The 19,062-nt window shown below is 42.3% G+C and overlaps 1 protein-coding gene across 1 annotated transcript in view; it reads left to right on the forward strand.

Annotated features, from left to right (window-relative positions):
• LOC131515363 (uncharacterized) overlaps positions 1–19,062 on the forward strand; it is a 327,128-nt gene that overhangs the window by 82,894 nt on the left and 225,172 nt on the right. Inside the window, exons 5-7 of the mRNA XM_058736129.1 lie at positions 10,859–10,919; positions 16,864–16,930; positions 17,230–17,406. Of these exons, the coding sequence (XP_058592112.1) occupies positions 10,908–10,919; positions 16,864–16,930; positions 17,230–17,406 (256 nt within the window). The 5' untranslated portion in view covers positions 10,859–10,907. The remainder of the gene's footprint in view (positions 1–10,858; positions 10,920–16,863; positions 16,931–17,229; positions 17,407–19,062) is intronic.

Below are 19,062 nucleotides of genomic sequence, written 5' to 3' on the forward strand. Positions count from 1 at the left end.
AATCAATGTCTGTCCTTCAAACTAAATTGAGTTTCTTGTGGGTAGCAGGATATGGGATCTTATTTTTTTAAATCCACTTACCCACTCTATATCTGTGGATTATGGAATTTAATCCATTTATGTTAAATTTTATTTTTGAGGGGTAAGGACTTACTATTGCCATTTTGTTCATTGTTATTTTTGAACTGTTTTGTAGATCCTTTGTTTCTTCCTTCCTCCCTAGCTGACTTCCTTTGTGATTGATGACTTTTTATGGTGGTATTCTTTGACTCCATCATTATAATTTTTTATGTGTCAACTACAGATTTTTCTTTTGCAATTGGCATGAGGCTCATATAAAATATGTCACAGTTATAGTATCTTATTTTAAGCTAGAAACAACTTAACTTTGATAGAATACAGAAACTTTACATTTTTATTTTCCCTCTCACATTTTAGGTTTTTGGCGTTCCAGTTTATGTAATTGTTATCATTGTGGTATCCAATAATACATTATTATAGCTTTGGTAATTATTAATACGTCAATTTTTAACTTTTAAACTAGAGCTGTGACCTATGTATCCCCATTGCAATATTAGAAAACCTGATTTCAGCTATAACCTTATTATGAGCTTTATATATTCATGTTGTATGATGTAATTAACATATTTCCATTTCAGTTTATAGAATACCCTTTAACATTTCCTTGATTGGAGATCTAGTAGTAATGAACTCTCCAGTTTTTGTTTTTATAGAAATGTTTTTATCTCTCCTTCATATCTAAAGGATAGCTCCTCCAGGTATAGTATTCTTGGCTGACAGGCTTTACTTTCATTTAAATATTTTGAGTATTTCATCCTGCTCTCTGCTGGCCTGCAAGGTTTTTGCTGAGAAATTGTGCAGTAGTTTTAGGGGGGTTCCCTCTCAGATGATGTCTTATTTTTTTTTCCTTGTTGTTTCAAAACTGTCACAGTCTTTTGGCAATTTCATAATAATGTGTCACAGTGTAGCCTTTTCAACTTATTTGGGATCTTTTGAGCCTCATGAATCTGGATGTCGATTTACTTCCCCATGTTTAAGTGTTTCTCCATTATTTCTTTAAATAAACTGTCCTTTTCTGTTCTCCTTCATGATTTCCATAATGAGTCCATGGCTCCTTGTGCTGGTTTCTCATTAGCCCTACAGGCTTTCTTCACTCTTTCATTCTTTTTTCTTTTTGCTCCTTTAACTGGATAATTTCAAATGGTCAGTCTTGGAGTTCACCAGTTCCTTATTCCGCTTGGTAGAGTTTGCTGTTGTAGCTTTCCATCGAACTCTTCAGTGCAGTCATATTTTTGAGCTCTAGGATTTCTGTTTGTTTGGTTGGTTTTGATGGTTTCTACTTCTTTGTTGTAGTTCTCATTTTATTCATGCACTGTTTTCCTAATTTCAGTTAGTTGTCTGTGTACTATTGTAGTCTCCCTAAACTTCTTTTAGAAGAACATTCTGAATTCTTTAACAGTTCGTACATCTCTATTTCTTTAGGGTCAGTTATTGACGTTTTTTAAGTTTCCTTTGGTGGCACGACGTTTACCTGATTCTCCAAGATCTTTTTATTTTTGCGTTAGTATCTGCATATTTGATAAACGAGTCTCTTCTTCCAGACTTTACAGGTTTATTTTAGTAGGGAAAGATCTTCACCTGTTACCTCAGCTTGGGGTACTAGGCTGGTCAGCTGCTAGCGTACATGGGCATGCAAGCCTTACTATTTGGGTTTTTAGTTCGGCAAGCCTACTGTCCGTACTCTGAGGTGGGGGGTGGAGGAGGGGCGCCGCTGGCTGGGTTTCATGGGTTGAGCTCTGTGTTCAAGCCAGGCTACTTGGTGGGTCACTGGTTGGATGTAGCTGCTAGCTATTTCTATAGTAAGGCGGGGCCCCTACCTGGCTCTGCATTCCCTCTGATTGGGTTGGTTACAGGCTCTAATCCCTTATAGGGTAGTGCAACCGGTTGGAATCCAAGACTAGGCAAGGCTGTGGGTTGTGCTCCAACGTCTTGGTTGTGTAGAGCCTCAGGCTATGCTTTTCTACTGAATGGGACCACGGGTACTCTGTTCAGACAGGGTCATAGGTCAGGCTTTACGGTTGGATGGTGCCTCAGGCAGTGTTCTGTGATCAGCTGGGCCCACCCACTGTACTCTGGAGTTAGGCGTGGCTACAAGCTGGGCTTTGTGATCAAGCAGGCCCCTGGCTGTACTTTGCTGTTGGGCATGGTTGCTGGTCAGTTTCTCCGGTCAGATGGAACCTCCAGTTATGCCGGGCTGGAGACTGTACTCTACAGTTGGGCAAGGTCACTGTCTGCGATGCCTGGTTGGGTAGGCCCACAGGTGTTTCTCTGTGATTGGCCAGGGTCATTGCCTGGACTCTGCCTGGCTAAGGTCACAGTTCGTATTCAACAATCAAGTGGAACCATATGCTGGGCTTCACTGTTGGGTGAGACTGTAGCCTGGGTTCTGTGGCTGGGTATTACTGTAGGTTGGGATCTCGACTTCTTGGGGGTACTGTTCAGGCTTCTTGATTATGCAGGGCCAGAAGCAATGTCACCCCAATGTTTATAGCAGCACTTTCAACAATAGCCAAATTATGGAAAGAGCCTAAATGTCCATCAACTGATAAAGAAATTGTGGTTTATATACACAATGGAATACTACTTGGCAATGAGAAAGAATGAAATATGGCCCTTTGTAGGAACGTGGATGGAACTGGATAGTGTGATGCTAAGTGAAATAAGCCATACAGAGAAAGACAGATACCATATGTTTTCACTCTTATGTGGATCCTGAGAAACTTAACAGAAGACCATGGAGGAGGGGAAGGAAAAAAAAAGTTAGAGAGGGAGGGAGCCAAGCCATAAGAGACTCTTAAAAACTGAGAATAAACTGAGGGTTGATGGGGCGGGGGTGGTGATGGACATTGAGGAGGGCACCTGTGGGGATGAGCTCTGGGTGTTGTATGGAAACCAATTTGACAATAAATTTCATATTAAAAAAATAAAAATTGGGTAAGGCTGCTGGCTTGGCTTCCTGCCCAGGCAGGTCCTAGAATGTGATTTGCTCCTTCTAGACATCTGTGGCCATGCTTCCCTGTGGGGCAGAACTGGAGGCTTTGCTCAGCAGTTGGGTGGGCCTGCAAGTTTGCATCCTTGCCCGGTTGGGCCAGAGGATATGCCCCATGGCAGCACAGCCTTTTGGCTGGGGATTCAAATCAGGCAGACCTGCCAACTGAGATCCCTGGGCAGGTGGAGCCACAGGGATCCACAACATACAACAGGGATCCAACAACATTCAACAACTGACACAGTCCACTGATACCTGAGCAATGGTGACGATAAGCCTCACCCCCTTCTCCATCTCTGTCTGATTTCCCCAGCTTTTGAGCTCCACAGATTCCCCCAGGGATGCTCTTTAGGTGAGACCTAAGTGAGCCTCCCAGGAAGCATCCCTCAATGCTTGAAAAGTTGATGTCCACCGTGGTTCTCTTTTTCCCACTGGAGAAACTGCAGGCCCAGGAAATCCCTGTCTGTTAGACATTAGGCTGACCTGGGGGAGGGTTGATGAAGTCAATGAAATTACTCCTCTTATTTTTTTTTAAATACTTATTTAGTTTTGAGAGAGAAAGAGAGAGAGAGAGAGAGCTTGGGGGAGGGGCACAGAGAGGGGGGAACAGAGGATCCAAAGCAGGCTCTGCACTGACAGCAAGGAGCCCCACGTGGGGCTTGAACTCATGAACTGGGGGATTACGACCTAAGCCAAAGTCGGACGCTTAACCGTCTCAGCCACCCAGGCGCCCCTCTTATTTTTCTAATGGCATCCTTGGGCTCTGTTGTCTGGGGTGTACTTTGGCCTCACCCCCTGGGTTTTAAGATTTTCACAATGGTGTCTTGCCTACGGAGGTTGCTGGTTGTTCTTTTCCTGAGGGGGACTGAAGTCAGGGATGACCCATGTTGCCATCTCAGTGACGTCACTTTATCCAATTATTTTACATTTTTTTTAATGTTTATTTATTTTTGAGACAGAGAGAGACAGAGCATGAGCAGGGAAGGGGCAGAGGGAGAGGGAGACACAGAATCTGAAGCAGACTCCAGGCTCTGAGCTGTCAGTACAGAGCCCGAGGCGGGGCTCGAACTGACGAACTGTGAGATCATGACCTGAGCCGAAGTCGGACGCTTAACCGACTGAGCCACCCAGGTGCCCCGATCCAATTATTTTAAATTCTCTATCTGACAGATCCCACATCTTGGTTGTGTCTGAGTCCATTTTTTTATTGATCATTTTATCTTTTGGACAGAAGTGTTTTATCTTATTTTCCCTCGCTTCTCTGTTTGCCACCTAACGTTACTTGAAAGTAGGTCATCCTGGGCGGGACGGTAGAGAGTGAGGCAGATGTTATTCACAGCCAGCAACGGCCTGTCTTTTATTTTGCTGGTCTTTCCATGTGGGAGGCTTGGTCGGTCTAGCCAGCACTTGAACTAGGTTTGCATTTTTTTTTGTCGTTATGGTTATATCATCAGCGCCCCACAGGCTTGGGATTCCTCTGGCCTTAACTTATGCTTAGAATGGTTGGTGGTTTTTGAAATTTGCTCAGTGTCTCCTCCAGCTTCAAGTCGAAGTCTTTCCCTTGTGACTGCACGCGAGGGAGCATCTCTATTCATATCCTTTCTCGTCTCCCCACGGTGCTTTGATGTTACCTGCGGCTCAACGCCAGGTCACCTGATGGTCGGGGTGGGGGGGGGTGAGTAGTCCCCCCTGGAAGCTGCTGTGTCTCTGGGTCCCAAGGGTGGGGCCATCTCAGATCCTGTCCCTCTTTCTGCAATAGGACACTTCTAGTAGTTTGGGCCAGGATGTTTTCTTGCCCCCATCCCAGGGCAAGAGGGTATTTTTGTGTTCTCTTCTCCCAGCTGCAATGGGTCATAACCTTGTTGGGAGGTGGGGGGGCAAAAGCGTTTGCTGCTGTTTCCCAGAAAGTAAGGCTTTTGTGTCTGAGAGGAGAAAAAGGTGGAGTATCCAGGTGGGGCTTAGTGCTTTTCTGCAGTGGCCTCTTTCCATAACAAAGGAGAATTTCTCGGGACCAGTGGTTCTCAACTGCAGTTTTGGATTGGGTAGTTCTTTGTAATAGGGTGCTAGTCTACGCACAGCCAATGGTTAGCAACATTCCTGGCGTCTAACCACAGGGTACAAAGAGCACCCCCCCTCCCAGATATGTCAGTTAAAAATGTTGGGACGCCTGGGTGGCTCAGTCGGGTAAGCATCAGACTTTGGCTCAGGTCATGATCTCATGGTTTGTGGGTTTGAGCCCCATGTTGGGCTCTGTGCTGACAGCTCAGGCCTGGAGCCTGCTTGGGATTCTGTGTCTCCCTCTTGCTCTCTACTCCTTTCCCACTTGGACTCTCTCTTTCTTTCTCTCAAAATAAATAAATGAACTTTAAAAAATGTCTCCAGATGTTGCCTAATTTCCTCTTGGAGGTATAATTGCTCCCCGTTTAGCACCACTGCTCTGAACTCTTGCCTTGTTCCCAGTCTTTCTTCTAAGAACCCAGGAGGTCCATGGAGGAGTGTCTGTGAATGGGTGTGAATGCCCCTTGTATTTGATGATCCCTCAATCCCTTGAGTTCTATATTCTCACACTTGGTCACATTCAGACTTTAGAGACTTGTTTGCCATTGGCAGCTGAATTTTTACCGGCTTCTGTGGGGGCCTTGCATGTGCCTCAGTAAGCACATACCCGCATCCTGTTACTCCTTCGGAACACCTGCCTTTGCCTAGATTTGGGGTTAGGAGAGTATGCCATGACTTCAGCTCTCTGGTGGGTTTCAGAAAAGTTGTCAATTGGTAGATATTCAGGATATATCCTGCTTTATGTTTGGGAGCAACACCTTTCCAGCTTTCTATACCCTAAGTGGCAGCCAGAAGTCTGACATGCATAGTTTTTAAATTTTCTCAACCATTATGCAGAGTAATTGGAGACTTTTCGAGGTTAAGCACCTTCCCCAAGAGCAAGAAAGCTGAACCAATGCCTTTCGAGCTGTAAACACAAGTTCGTGCCACACTGTTATGCTATTTAAAGCAATAGTGTGTTTTAAGTTTCGTGACTTTCCAAGGAAGGTTTTGTATTCCACTTTTGATTTATTCTCTAACATAGATGTAGGCTGTGGTGCAGAACCTACTGAGCAGGATGAGGGGAGAATGTGGTAAGAGCAGCTTGGTATCATGGGTGGGAGACCTACTCCTATCTCTGTTCCAGAAGTTTCAAATCCAGATGCCTGCAGGCGCCAGACCAAGAAATATAAATGAGTGAAGTGTGCTGGGTCTGTGTTCACTCTCATTTGCCCTGATGCTTGTGGCCCTACTTTTTTGATAGTAGCAGGGATACAGAGAAATATTTCTTTATAAGAAAAACAGCAGGGCGAGCAGAATGATAGGCAGGTAGTTTGTCTCTTTCTGCCTGAGCACTGGCAGAATTTATTTGACCTGCAGAGATTAAAAAAAAAAAAATCTTTTTAATATTTATTTATTTTTGAGACAGAGAGAGACAGAGCATGAGTGGGGGAAGGGCAGAGAGAGGGGGAGACACAGAATCCCAAGCAGGCTCCAGGCTCTGAGCCATCAGCACAGAGCCTGATGTGGGGCTTTAGCCCACAAGCTGTGAGATCATGACCTGAGCTGAAGTTGGACGCTCAACCAACTGAGCCACCCAGGCGCCCCAATGACATGCATATATTTTTTAGATAATTTTTTTTAATGTTTATTTGTTAGATAGAGAGAGAAAGAGAGACAGAGTATGAGCAGGGGAGGGGCAGAGAGAGAGGGAGACAAGGAACCCGAAAGAGGCTCCGGACTCCGAGCTGTCAGCGCAGAGCTCGACGTGGGGCTCGAACTCACGAACTGTGAGATCAAGACCTGAACCAAAGTCAGATGCTTAACCGACTGAGTCACCCAGGTGCCCCCACAGATTTTTGTTTTTAACTGAGACATGTATTGTGACAATTCCCGGACATGCCCATTGTCTTTTTAAAAATTAGTTAACTATTATTATTTTTTTGTTTTTTTGAAAGAGAGTGTGAGCAGAGGAGAGGGACACAGGGAGAGAGAGAGAGAGAGAGAGAGAGAGAGAGAGAGAGAATCTCAAGCAGGTTCCATGCTCAGTGAGGAGCCTCATGCAGGACTCACTGCCCCGACCCTGGGATTGTGACCTGAGCCGAAATCGAGAGCAGGACACTTAACTGACTGAGCCACCCAGGTGCCCGTAGGAACATGCTTATCATTTTAATGCCACCCATTCAAGTTACCTGTGTGTCCAGAGATCATTTCATCCGACATTAAATATTTCTCGAGCACGCACTACTTGCCAGGCTCTATTCTAGGTTCTGAGGATGTAACAATGAATTAAATAAGTTCTGACCCTACGGAACTTACATTTTGGTTTGTGGGTTACAATAGGGAGAACGTGGACTGTAGACCAGGAGAGCACTGCCTAGAGAGCATGCTTCCATGGCTCACCATGGACGTTGACCCTCGCTTGCCAAATTTTTTAATTTTCCAGAGAAGCCAGGAGTCAGATTTTTACGGCAGTTTTCTTATTTTTAAATAGAGGCTCAATATGTTTTAAATCACTGTGGAGGTCAAACAAGACACGTTTGCAGACAGAATCTGGCTTGCGACCTGTGTCTAACACCATCTTTGCCCTTGCTGGTCTGCTTGAGAAGAAAAATGCAGTGGAATGACAGCTGTAGCCATGTTAATTCCCTTCTCTGGAAGCAATGAACCAGTTGTCAGAGATTTGGCAATTCCAGGATTTAATCTGCAATACAAGGTCAACAATTTCAGGGAAAGCCATTTTAAAATTGGCACTTAAACAAACGAACAACAACAACAAAAAACACCAGTGACTGTCCAAATTAGCAGGTGGTTATTAACCTAGGCTCAACAGAAGGTGGCCAACAGGTTCCTTATAAGCAGGTGATAGTGCAGTTATAAACCTGCTTGCAAGTTTGAGCCTGGCTTTTAAATCGATGGCCACGGTCGTTCACTTGGGTTGCAACTGACATGCTACACCGTGGTCCAGATTTGTAGTCACAGTGAGAAGTTTGTAATGGCGTCCATTAGTTCATTAAATCCAACGCCCCTGAAAGGCCTAAACCAAGGTTTTTGGGAAATGCCTAGTATTTATAACTGTTATTTATTCTCTTTTCCTCTTAAGAAGGAAGCTGTTTTGGGCTGTTCCTGAAAATGTAGATATACAGACAGTTCAGCAAATACATCAGTTCTTTGATTGCCTCCATTTTTTGCCACTTATACGAGTGATCAATTTTTTAGAGGGTGTGGTGGCGACTCAGGAATTACTAACTTGTTGAAATGATCATTTGCTGACAGATTCTACTCGCTGTTCTACGAACTTATTCTCACTTTCGTTTACCATTCTGTGCTCATAGTGTTTTTCCAACTCTCTTTTTCTATTTAACTCCTAATCCTGCCTGTTCCTCAGAGTCCGTTATTGCTGCCTGAGCATCTTTCTCACTGATTCAGCATCTGGGGCCCCTAGAACTTGCCTCACGCCTAGTTCTTCATTCACCAGCCCCCCCCCCCCCCGCCCACCCCCCCCCACCCCCACCCCACCTTTGCCACAGCACTTAGGAACCGACCTTTGGACAATTCCTTCCCATCTTGGAGGCCTGCGAGTTAAATTCTTAGAAATTGCACTGGGAACATGCATTTGTGTGTCAGTATTTAGCAAAGACACCTTGCCCACATCATTGTTATGTCCTACCGTCTGGTCACATGTTCACTGATAGGTCTCTGGTGCGGGGCGGGGGGGTGGGGTATGGGGGTGGGGAGGGGGTGACGATTGTTCTTCAATGCCTCTATTCTGCAGGTTGTAAGGGATCTGACCCAGTTGTGAGGGATCTGACTCCCACATTCCAGCTCGTGGATACACAGAGACTGAGACTCTTTATTGCAAATCATGCTTGATCTAAGCTCCCAGAGATTCCCAAGCAGAGAGGAATGCCAGGCCACACCCTTTTCTCATGAGACAGGGGAATATACAGTTTTACTTCTCCAGAGAGAGCTGCTTTTTACATGACACACGACTTGGTCCTATCAAACCACTTTCCAGGTTTAACGTCATAATTTTACATGAGACAATGTAAAGATTCTGACCTCGTTTCATGATGTTACTGACTCGTACTGTATTCTATCGCATTCTAAGTATCTGTGCATAGAGATGTCTAAAATGCAGCCTGCTGTGAAGGGAGAGAAGTGGTTTGCCTTACTTGAAAGTTTCCTGAGCACTATCTTGACGTGAGTAGAGGCACCTTGTGTTTTTTTGGCTCGTACAGTTTGGATTGTATGCCTGCAAGATACATTTATGATGACAATAACATGAGACAATTTACAAATCACAGGTATCTTAAAGACAAATCTTAACCCTTAGAATAACAGTGCTACTCCACATATGTTCTCGGAAATATGTGCTTTTGAATACACTTCGGTCCCTGTGCGGTGGCAAAAATAAGCAAATCAAACTCCAACTTCTGCTATTTGGCTAAAATTTCCTCATTTTGATGCGGACTCTTTTCCTTTAAAAACTTTTATACGCACTTCCCTCATTTTAGGACGTAGTCAATATAATCTTTGAATCTTTTATGTTACTCAGACATAAACGAGTACGTTTTACAATTAACACTGGAAGGACTGAAATCTTTCATTTTTCAACATTGTTAGCCATGGAAGAGCTCATACGCACACTGTGAAGTGACTTTTTAAAACTACGATTGAGAGCTCTCCAAATTAAAAAAAAAAACAAAATGTGTCCCCTGTATCATTCATACATGATGTACTCTGTTTTACTGCCAAATACTGATAACCATTTTGAAAGGGCAAATTCCAAGTTTAAACAGCTCTTTCGGCGAATGCTTATGATAATCTAATAAATGTTGGGACTACATTGCTCGTTAAAAAAATTCTCACTTATTATTATTTCCATGTATTTTTATAATCATCTGGTCCCAGACTGTGTTCTAGGGCAGTATTTTTCTCAACTGACACAATATCAAATGTAATCTCTGGCAGATTAAACCTGATAATTTATCCCACACTGCCTTTCACGAAAATTTGTGCACCCATCTTTGGTGGATGAAGTTCTCAGAATTTAATCTGCTTGGTCCTTAAGTGCACATACTTATCATGGACTTTATCAGACGTTATCTATTTATGACAGTTGCGACCCTGGATCCTGTTTTTTAAAGAGATACCGTAGTACAGCTAACGAAAGCCTCAACAGCACATTTTTAGCATAATTTCAGGGCAGTCTGAGTTAGTCACCTCTTGGCATACAACAGGAAGGTTGGACTGTCTTAATCAAGTCTGAATTTTTCCCACGCATTACCTTCATAAACCGTTTCGTGAATATTCACTGACTCTCAGTTTAGTAGAAGTCTGGAACAACAATAAAAACAGGACCCCAAATCAAAATCTGTTGGCTCGACACGGAGTGTTTAAGGGACCATTAAGTAACATCCTAGCTCTCCAGCCCCAAATTGCTTCATATCCCTCCTGGTCAGACCAATTTATTTTACTTAAAAAAAATATTTTTTCTTTTTAATGTTTACTTATTTTCGAGAGAGAGAGAGAGAGACAGAGTGTGGCGGGGGGGGGGGGGGGGGGCAGAGAGAGGGAGACACAGAATCGGAAGCAGGCTCCAGGCTCCGAGCCATCAGCTCAGAGCCCGACGCGGGGCTCGGTCTCATGGACCACGAGATCATGACCTGAGCTGAAGTCGGACGCCCAACTGACTGAGCCACCCAGGCGCCCCTATTCTACTTTTTAAATATTATTTGTCTTTTTTAGGGGAACTTGATTTAAATCTGTGCATCGCCAAGGGCAAGGGGCCGAGAACATGGATAGAGAGGTAAGATGGCTATAACCGTAGTTCCCTCTTCTGATTTTTTCCTTTAAAAGCAGCCTTTCAAGCTTTATTTTTCATAATATCATCCATGGACTTGAAAAGTACAGGAGGAGTGAGCAGAAATTTAGCCTCCTTGGTAGCACTCACGAGTAAAGAGGATGATTAACGAAGTGTAGCAGACAATGTAATAGCAAAAGAGAGTCTACGGAAGTCAAACAAAAGTGCCTTCAGAATTTCCAGGGATTCCCATGATCCATAATAGGACCTCACTGAGCCCGTCCACTGTTTCTATTTTTGATTAGATTTATAAACACAGCAGCACATATTTTCATGTGGCTTATCGCCCAGGGGCAGAATTAGGTTGACTGCCCTGAAAATGTGAGGCTTGTGAGTTTGGGGCAAGGGCTAGAGCGAAATAAGTAGTGTAATTGTTTTTGTGGCGAGACCGTGGGACCTCCTCTGTTCTGAATTACACATGGCTCAACCCTTTGACCTGACCAGACTCGGCCATGGCTGACAGAACTCCTAAAGTCGCATGAGAGGGTCCATCGCTGACGAGCTGGGACGTTATCTGTCAGGCAAGATGTGGGCCAGCAGCCACAGTAAACTATAGAAGTTATGAGTGAGACAATATTTGTGACCACCTTGGCTTCATTAAGCTTGTCGCCGTAGCAGTTAGCACTGTAACAGAAGGTGCCAATGTGAGGGATTTCTGGAATCCAAATGTCACACAAATATATCTATCTATCTATCTATCTATACACACACATATTATATATATATATATATATATATATATATATATATATATAATGTATATATATATCCTGTTATTCTGTTTCAATATATTTTCAATATATATTCTATATATATATATGTCTGTGTGGATATATATATATAGTTTATATATATTTAGCATATTACATTGTTCTCATATATATTCAGTATATATTCTGTGTATGTGTATATATGTGCATGTATATATTTAATTTATACATATACAGATTTTACTAAATTTTGGATAGTCTTCAAGGATATTTTGGAAAATTATCTGAACATTATTATTATGATTTAAAAAAAAATATCCACAAGGTTTGGGAATATGTCATAAGCCTTACTTCAAGTTCTTTCACTTAATTTACATTCTTTAAAAATAGATGGTGGCTCACTGATATAACTCCTCAGAGCTAAGGGGGCTGCAGAGGACTTCCAGAAAAGGTTGGAGAGAATCATGGGCTGGCACTTTTGTATTTGTGGAGAATGTGCTCTGTGATTTGCATGATGATATCACATATACATCTATCTAGGTATGATTTGGAACTCAGTCATTTGAATTTTTATTTTCCATCCAGTCAATTAAAAGTTCAAAGATAATACAAGCAGAGAGCGTTGGTTCACTTTCAGACACTCAGTATTATTTCCCAAACCAGTCCTTCTCCTGTAACATCCCCTAATTTTTTTTATCACCTTTTTTTTTCATGGCCAATTTTATAAATTAAGGGTCTCTCTAGGTATTTTGTGCTTACAACAATTTGGAAATAACCTAGCGTTTAAAGTTTTTCTCTCTCATCTGAGACAATTGAATGCTGATTTAATTCTTAGTTACATGACATTTAAATTTTCCTTTAAAGAATACACAACTTCACTGCATTTTTTCTGAGTTGCATTTTTTTTTACTCTAGGAATTCTAAAACACGAGAATATGGTGGTCCCTATCAAATTATTTAGAAAAGGGGAGAAAGCCCACTAAAATATCCTCTAGGTCTCCCAACAAAATTGCATTCAGCCTTACCCAGTCTTGTTCTCATTAGCAATGAAGAGTTTGCTCTCTATATAATCCAACATGGAATGTTCAGAGCAGACAGGTGCAAATTGCAAGCTGTTTCACTTTGGCTGTTATCCCTTAAATAGACAAAGTAATAGACAAAAAGGGTTCCAGCTCAAGCTGCATAAATGAAAGTCTTAACAGGGACCGACCAGCTGGCTAGGAGAACTCGGTGTAGTGAATACTAAATGTTACCTTTATGCCACTTGCCCAGGAAAATGGCTTCAATGACAGCCCCTGCTTTTTATGATTGAGATGCCATTCCTTCAAGACAGTCTTTTGCTTTATCGTAAAGGCAACAATGTGGCCCAAGTGGATGAGAACAGAAGCCAACATACCTGTTCCTGTTTACCATCATTACACTCCTCCCAGCAATTCAGGCATGATTAGGTTCCTGGAGGTGGACCAGATCGACAGTATTTCTATCCATGTCTTTTTTTTTTTTTTTTTTTTTGGTTTTGTTTTCTGGCTGATCCAAGCAAAGCCCCACAGCAGTGAAACAACTAAAACAATCTCCACCACTCCCTCCTCCCCAACAAGATGAATCTGCTGAGCTAGTCTGCTGGAAAACACAAAACAAAACAACAACAACAATGAAAAAACGCAGTTGTTCATGTCAGGAACACCTAAATTAATTTCATGGAAGAGACGTGCCCTGCCAGAATGTGTAGGAATCTAAGGCATGTTTCTGAAAGGAGGCCCTGACTCTGTCATTCCTAAGTGGCCTCACGTTGTGACTTGCCGGTCGTGCTCTGGAACCGCTGTCCGGAAGATGGAACTGTTTGGTGCGCGCAGAGGCCCCTGGCGAGGTCTGACTGTGAGGTCTCCCCGCGCACGCGAGGGGAGGCCGACAACCCCCAGCCGGCCTTGTTTACAGCCGGACAGAGGAAAACAGCTAGACGCAAATGAGGGCTGACGGTTTCATCACGCACGATCGGTTGATCCCAGATGCAATCTGACTGCCCTGAACCGAGCGATGATCTGTGCAGTATGCAGTATTCACTTTCTTGCTGGTCTGTGCCCACCAGGCTGGCCGCGCCCCTCGGCCATGGCTTTGACTGCAAGCCGAGCTGAGCGCTGCGCTGGGGGGGACCCCATTCCTCCCGACGACAATCACATTCTTTTAAAAACTTCCTACGTTTGGCTCGCCACTGGTTATAAATGAGTTTGTTGTTGTTCGTGTTCTCGACTCTGTCGCGGTATTATTACAATTATTATTTTTTCAAGTTGACCATGTTGCATGAAAAGGCATTTGTTGTTTTTTTGGACGAAGAGGATGTGTATTGTCCAAAACAATGTCAGATCTTACCAATTCCAGGCATTGGTATTTTTTTTTTTTCCTTCTTTTTTTTCTTTTCCCCTCTGTTCAAATCACAAAGTATTTCTTGCTTTCTTCCACAGTATGTATTCCATATTTAGGGGGATAACCTTAACAAAAAATGTTTGAAAGACCGGATTCAGCACTATTTAAGCACACACGCAAAATAAACGTGTTCCCAGAAACTGCTTGCTTTGATTTGATGTAGAGTTAGGTTATAGCAATGAAATAGCAACGTAAAGGGCGGAAAAAAAAAAAAAGACATCAGGCCTATCTGTGTTGGTTTGGTCAAGATTTCTAAACATTCTGCTTTTCTTCAGGACTAAGTAGGTATCAGTGAGAAGCAGGAAGGTACTGATGATCAAATTTTGTTTCTCGATTTAATTTTTGAAATGCCATATACATATTTAATAGGTTGATGTGAGCTTATTAAAAATAATAAAAAGTTCCATAAATAAGCTAACTTAACCAGTGGCAAAGAATGAAGGCATTAATGTGAAATAGAAGCAAAGGATTTGTTTGCAGGAGCTGAGGAGAGAAAATCTCATCAGGAAGGAGGGCATCTGAATCGAGGTGGGGTAGTTGAAGGTGCAATTTACCCCCTTTAAAGGTGCCCATGTGTAGAGAGGAAAGCGGAAAGGAATTGGCCAAGGAGAGCACTGGGAAATCACTGCCCGTTTCCTCTCGAACATGTGTTAGTAGTAAAGAGGTCACAAAATACAATCCCTCACTTGCTAATCCCCTCCAAGAATTTATCTCTGGTGTGTACAATCAGACTTGGCCTTCCTTTTAAATATGTGAACTCGTGAAAAAAAATATCTTTGAGACCTTTTTAAACATTCGAGAGAAAGCACATAATTTCATTTGAAGCCCTTAGTAAGGAAATGAGGTCTATTAATAGGCCACATCCATCTACTTAAAAGCGTGTTTAACTGGATCTGAAAGGAGTTGAAGTCGCAGGGTTACTGAACCACGTCAAGAAGACTCCTATCTGCTGCCACTTTAGATGGAAGCTGTGAAAAAAAAATCATACTTCACCCCCTGTCTTCCTAAATGTGGGAACAGTCTTGCAGTTCTGAACTACTGTTTGTAAAAGTTTATCGAGTTTTTAGTGCCTTTCGTCTTCTGCGTTTAATTTAAAAGTTGAGAAGGGATGTAAATTAGTGAAATGTATTGTCTCTTGTGATTCAGATGTCTCTTGTACATTTTCATTCTCGACCCTAATACTACACATCTTAGGATTTCTATCAGGCTGTGATGCTATTTTTATCTTTTAAATAGAGCAATTGCACAGAATACATCACGCTACTTTGACAGCGGATGTTAAAAAGAAATATCAGAATTCCTGAAAGCAAGAAAAAAGTCTTTACAATTACTGGACTTTTCTCTAAATAAGAGTTATTATGCATTTCCTTTAAAAGAAAATCTCGAAATACTAGCAATTTTTTTTTTTTTTGGTGGGGGGGATTGTGATTTTTCCCCCTGCGGGGCTCTCTTCACCACCTTTTTAGAAAAAAGATCTCTGGAGTACATGTTTTTCCTTGATTTCGTTTACAGTCACGTTAAATACATTTTGTTTTAAACGTATCGCACACTATTTGCCTTATGTTTCAAAGAGGAGATTCTCAGAAAAACAGGTCCTGCATTTGGGTTGGCTACGTGGACTATTTGCTCCTAAATCTTTAACATGCTTTTATGATACCAGGCTATTTATGCAACCTGTTGTATTGCGATTTAATTGCTTTATGATATTTATAAGAATAAGGAAAGAGGTTTTTAAAAAGAAGTCAGGTTTTTTCTAAACACAGTAACGCAAAATGGCAATGTTAGAAGCTCCAGGAGATCTGGTAAAAGCAATGACACAGGGTTGTAAAATGGACACGACATTTTGTTATTCTGAATCCAGTCATCAGAAACTTGATTTAATGCGTTGTCTGATACACCACCTTTACATGTAACCGTGGCTTGCTCATTTCTACATGCTTTATCTTTCTGGCTCTTTGGCTTAGGCTAACCTAAATTTTATAATTTAATCTGAAACTTGAGCATTTCCACCATGGATATTTTTAAAATTTAGTCTGACAGTTATCAAGGATTCATTTGGAACTTGTAGGAGTCTGAGGACTCTAATAATATTTCTGGCTATTCATTTTCATTTTTGAACATTTATTATGCATTCTCATATTAATGGCTTTCCCAGTCACGTAATGAATTCTGGTTTTCAGTGAGGTGGCATTTTATGAAATTTGTGTAAGTCCCAGGAGACTATGAAACTCTTGGCATTTCACATCATTTTGACTTTTGCTGAAATTTTGGATCAGATTTATCCCTGGTTAGATTTCAAGAAGGAATTAATTCACACGCTGGAACTTAGCGGTTTAAAACAAATATGGACACAAACAAGCACCAACCCTGGGCACGTTTTCTACAAGATCATTCTATCTCGCCGAAATGAAATGGCATCATAGCACTGTCCGAATTCCTGTCAATCCTGCAGTGCAAGCTCCTCTGTGCAAATTGGCTAGTGTCCTTAATTTGTTGAGGGCCCTTTGCATTAATTAAAAATGATAAAAACAAAGTATTTGAACGCGACCTTCATTTGGCATTTGTATTAACTTTTCTTATCCTCTTTTATTTAATTCTTCCACTTCTGTTGTTCAATTAGTGTTTGACCCCTTTAGGAGAGATGTAAATTAAATGACATTTCAATGCCATCCCATATTTAAAATCCTGTGTTAGTTGTGGATCACAAATGATGATCTTCATTCTTTAGCTAATTTATTCATTTAACAATTTCCCTCCAGAAGTTTCGGCAGAAGGCTCTGAAGCAAACTAAGCAGAAGAAATCCAAGTCGGCTGAATTTCTGATGGGTGAGCCTTGCTTGATGAGTTATTGCTCATAATTTGTGTAAGGATTAATTAACTAATTACAGACAAATGGCTGTGGGCGAAATTTTGCTCTTGCTTGTCAGGGTGCAATTTGTAATTATTTTAATCATTTATTCTTTTTTTTTTTTAAGAGTTAATTTTAACCTAATTCTGTTTTGGTGACATTTGAGGATGATACACTTGAGTCTTTCCGCACAAGAATTACGGGGAGGAATTTTCTGCTTGTCATTGGAATACATTTTGCTTTAGAATGATCTTCTGACCTCCTTGTTTTGCTCTAGTTAAAGAAGATAGAGAGGCTACGGAAGGCATTGGGAACCCAGCTTTTAACGTGAGCAGCCCGGATCTCTTAACACATCAGACTTCAGACAGGAAAGTTATTAGACGTGACACGCTGGATCGTACCCTTGCAGCTCACCAACAAAAATTCAGGCTGCTGGCCTCTGCTGAACCAAAAGGTGTGACTTCAGTCCTGATTATCTTCATACTCGCTGACAGTTGCCGTGCTTCTGATCTAACCTGGGCATCCTGGAGCCGGCATCAGGCATTCCATCCCAGCGTGTCTGCACAGGCTTCCTGAGAGGCTCTGGATGCCACGCGGAGGGCACACGTAGGATCTGTTTTGCCATTGGTATGCAGGCCATAATCTCATATGTGAAGGTTGCTGAGCAGTGAATCCAGTCCTGTCTCGGGGTGCTGAGATGGAACGGGTTCAATCTCAGGACATCATACTCTGGGGCAGATAGGGGATGAAATGCTGACACTCCCATTTATAGGATGCCATTGTGCCAGTATGTTCGTAAACGATGCGGGCCTCTCACTCTGGGGCCTTAAGACCTTAATGGCCCCTTCCTTTGGAAAAGGACGGTTTCTCTATAGGTTGAGACATCTGTGCTAGGAGCTTCACTTAACATCTGCTAAATGCAGAAAGCATGCCTTAGTAGTTAGGATTTATCTGCAGGAATCCACATTCACCCACAGTTTCCTCCGTTTTCTGGCATAGGGCTATTTCCAATAGTTAACTATTTAAAAGATTCTGCCCAAGCAAGGGGAATGCGTACATACTTAGCATCGGGCTGATACAAGATGGCAGACTCCTAGAGAGAGAGAGAGAGAGAGAGAGAGAGAGAGACAGCTCTTCTTCTAAGCTTGAGCCTCTTTGCTGCCAAGAGGGAAAGATTGTTTATTCTGTACCTATCGAGAAGGAAGTCATTAAAACTTGCTGTCTTTGCTCTCGTCTTCATCCATCGAACAGGACAAAAGACATCAGAATTGAATGACCAGATAGCTTTTTGAAAGGGAGCTGTCTGAAGTAATGAAGCATGAGCTGGCACAGATGTGTTTCTCTGCTGGTCCCACTTAGCAGCCTCATCGTGATTTCCACCTGTACAGAGCAGGCAATCCAGATCCCCATGGGTTAGCACGGTGTACAGAGCATTTATCGTACCAATTTTGATTCCTAAGGCTCGGGGGAAATTCTACCGGCCTCTAGATTTCTGCATTCTACGTCGTATCATGCGTGTTCTAATCCGTGAATTTGGCTTGGCTTATTCTCCTTGCATGTGTCTGTGTGCATTTTTCTGGAAGTCTGTAAAAAGTGGCTAGATGTAGGGCTATCGCTTATGAAAATAAAAGCCTCCGTTTGCAAGTGCTTAGTATCAGTTCGTCACTATGCTAAGCATTTTCTGTGCACTCTCTTCTCTCATTTTGTACTTCCTTGGGCATATTGGGATACATATCAGTTAATGCAATAGAAGCCTCAATAACAGAGGCTTAGACTGGCTCTAGTACCTTCTGTTTCATTGCTTTGGATTCCTTAAGCTTGTTCCCATCTGCATGATCCAACATGATTTGATATCAGCTCCATGTTCCAAGCTCTGGAAGGAAGCTGAAGGTCACAGACCCAGAATTACATGTATTGTTCCTGTTTATAACCCTCTTGCTGGAAACCGGTCACCTGACAAGTCTAGTCACAGAGACCGGAAAATGTTGTTACCTGGGAGTCAAGTTTCCAGCTGCAATTGGGGGGTTCGTGAATGTATATTGTATCCAACCGGTAGAGTCTACATCCAGTGTATTTTATTACTCTCCTCATTTTATAGACGAGGAAATCT

The sequence above is a fragment of the Neofelis nebulosa genome, chromosome 6 (genome assembly GCF_028018385.1).
Source record: "Neofelis nebulosa isolate mNeoNeb1 chromosome 6, mNeoNeb1.pri, whole genome shotgun sequence".
Lineage (NCBI taxonomy): Eukaryota > Metazoa > Chordata > Mammalia > Carnivora > Felidae > Neofelis > Neofelis nebulosa.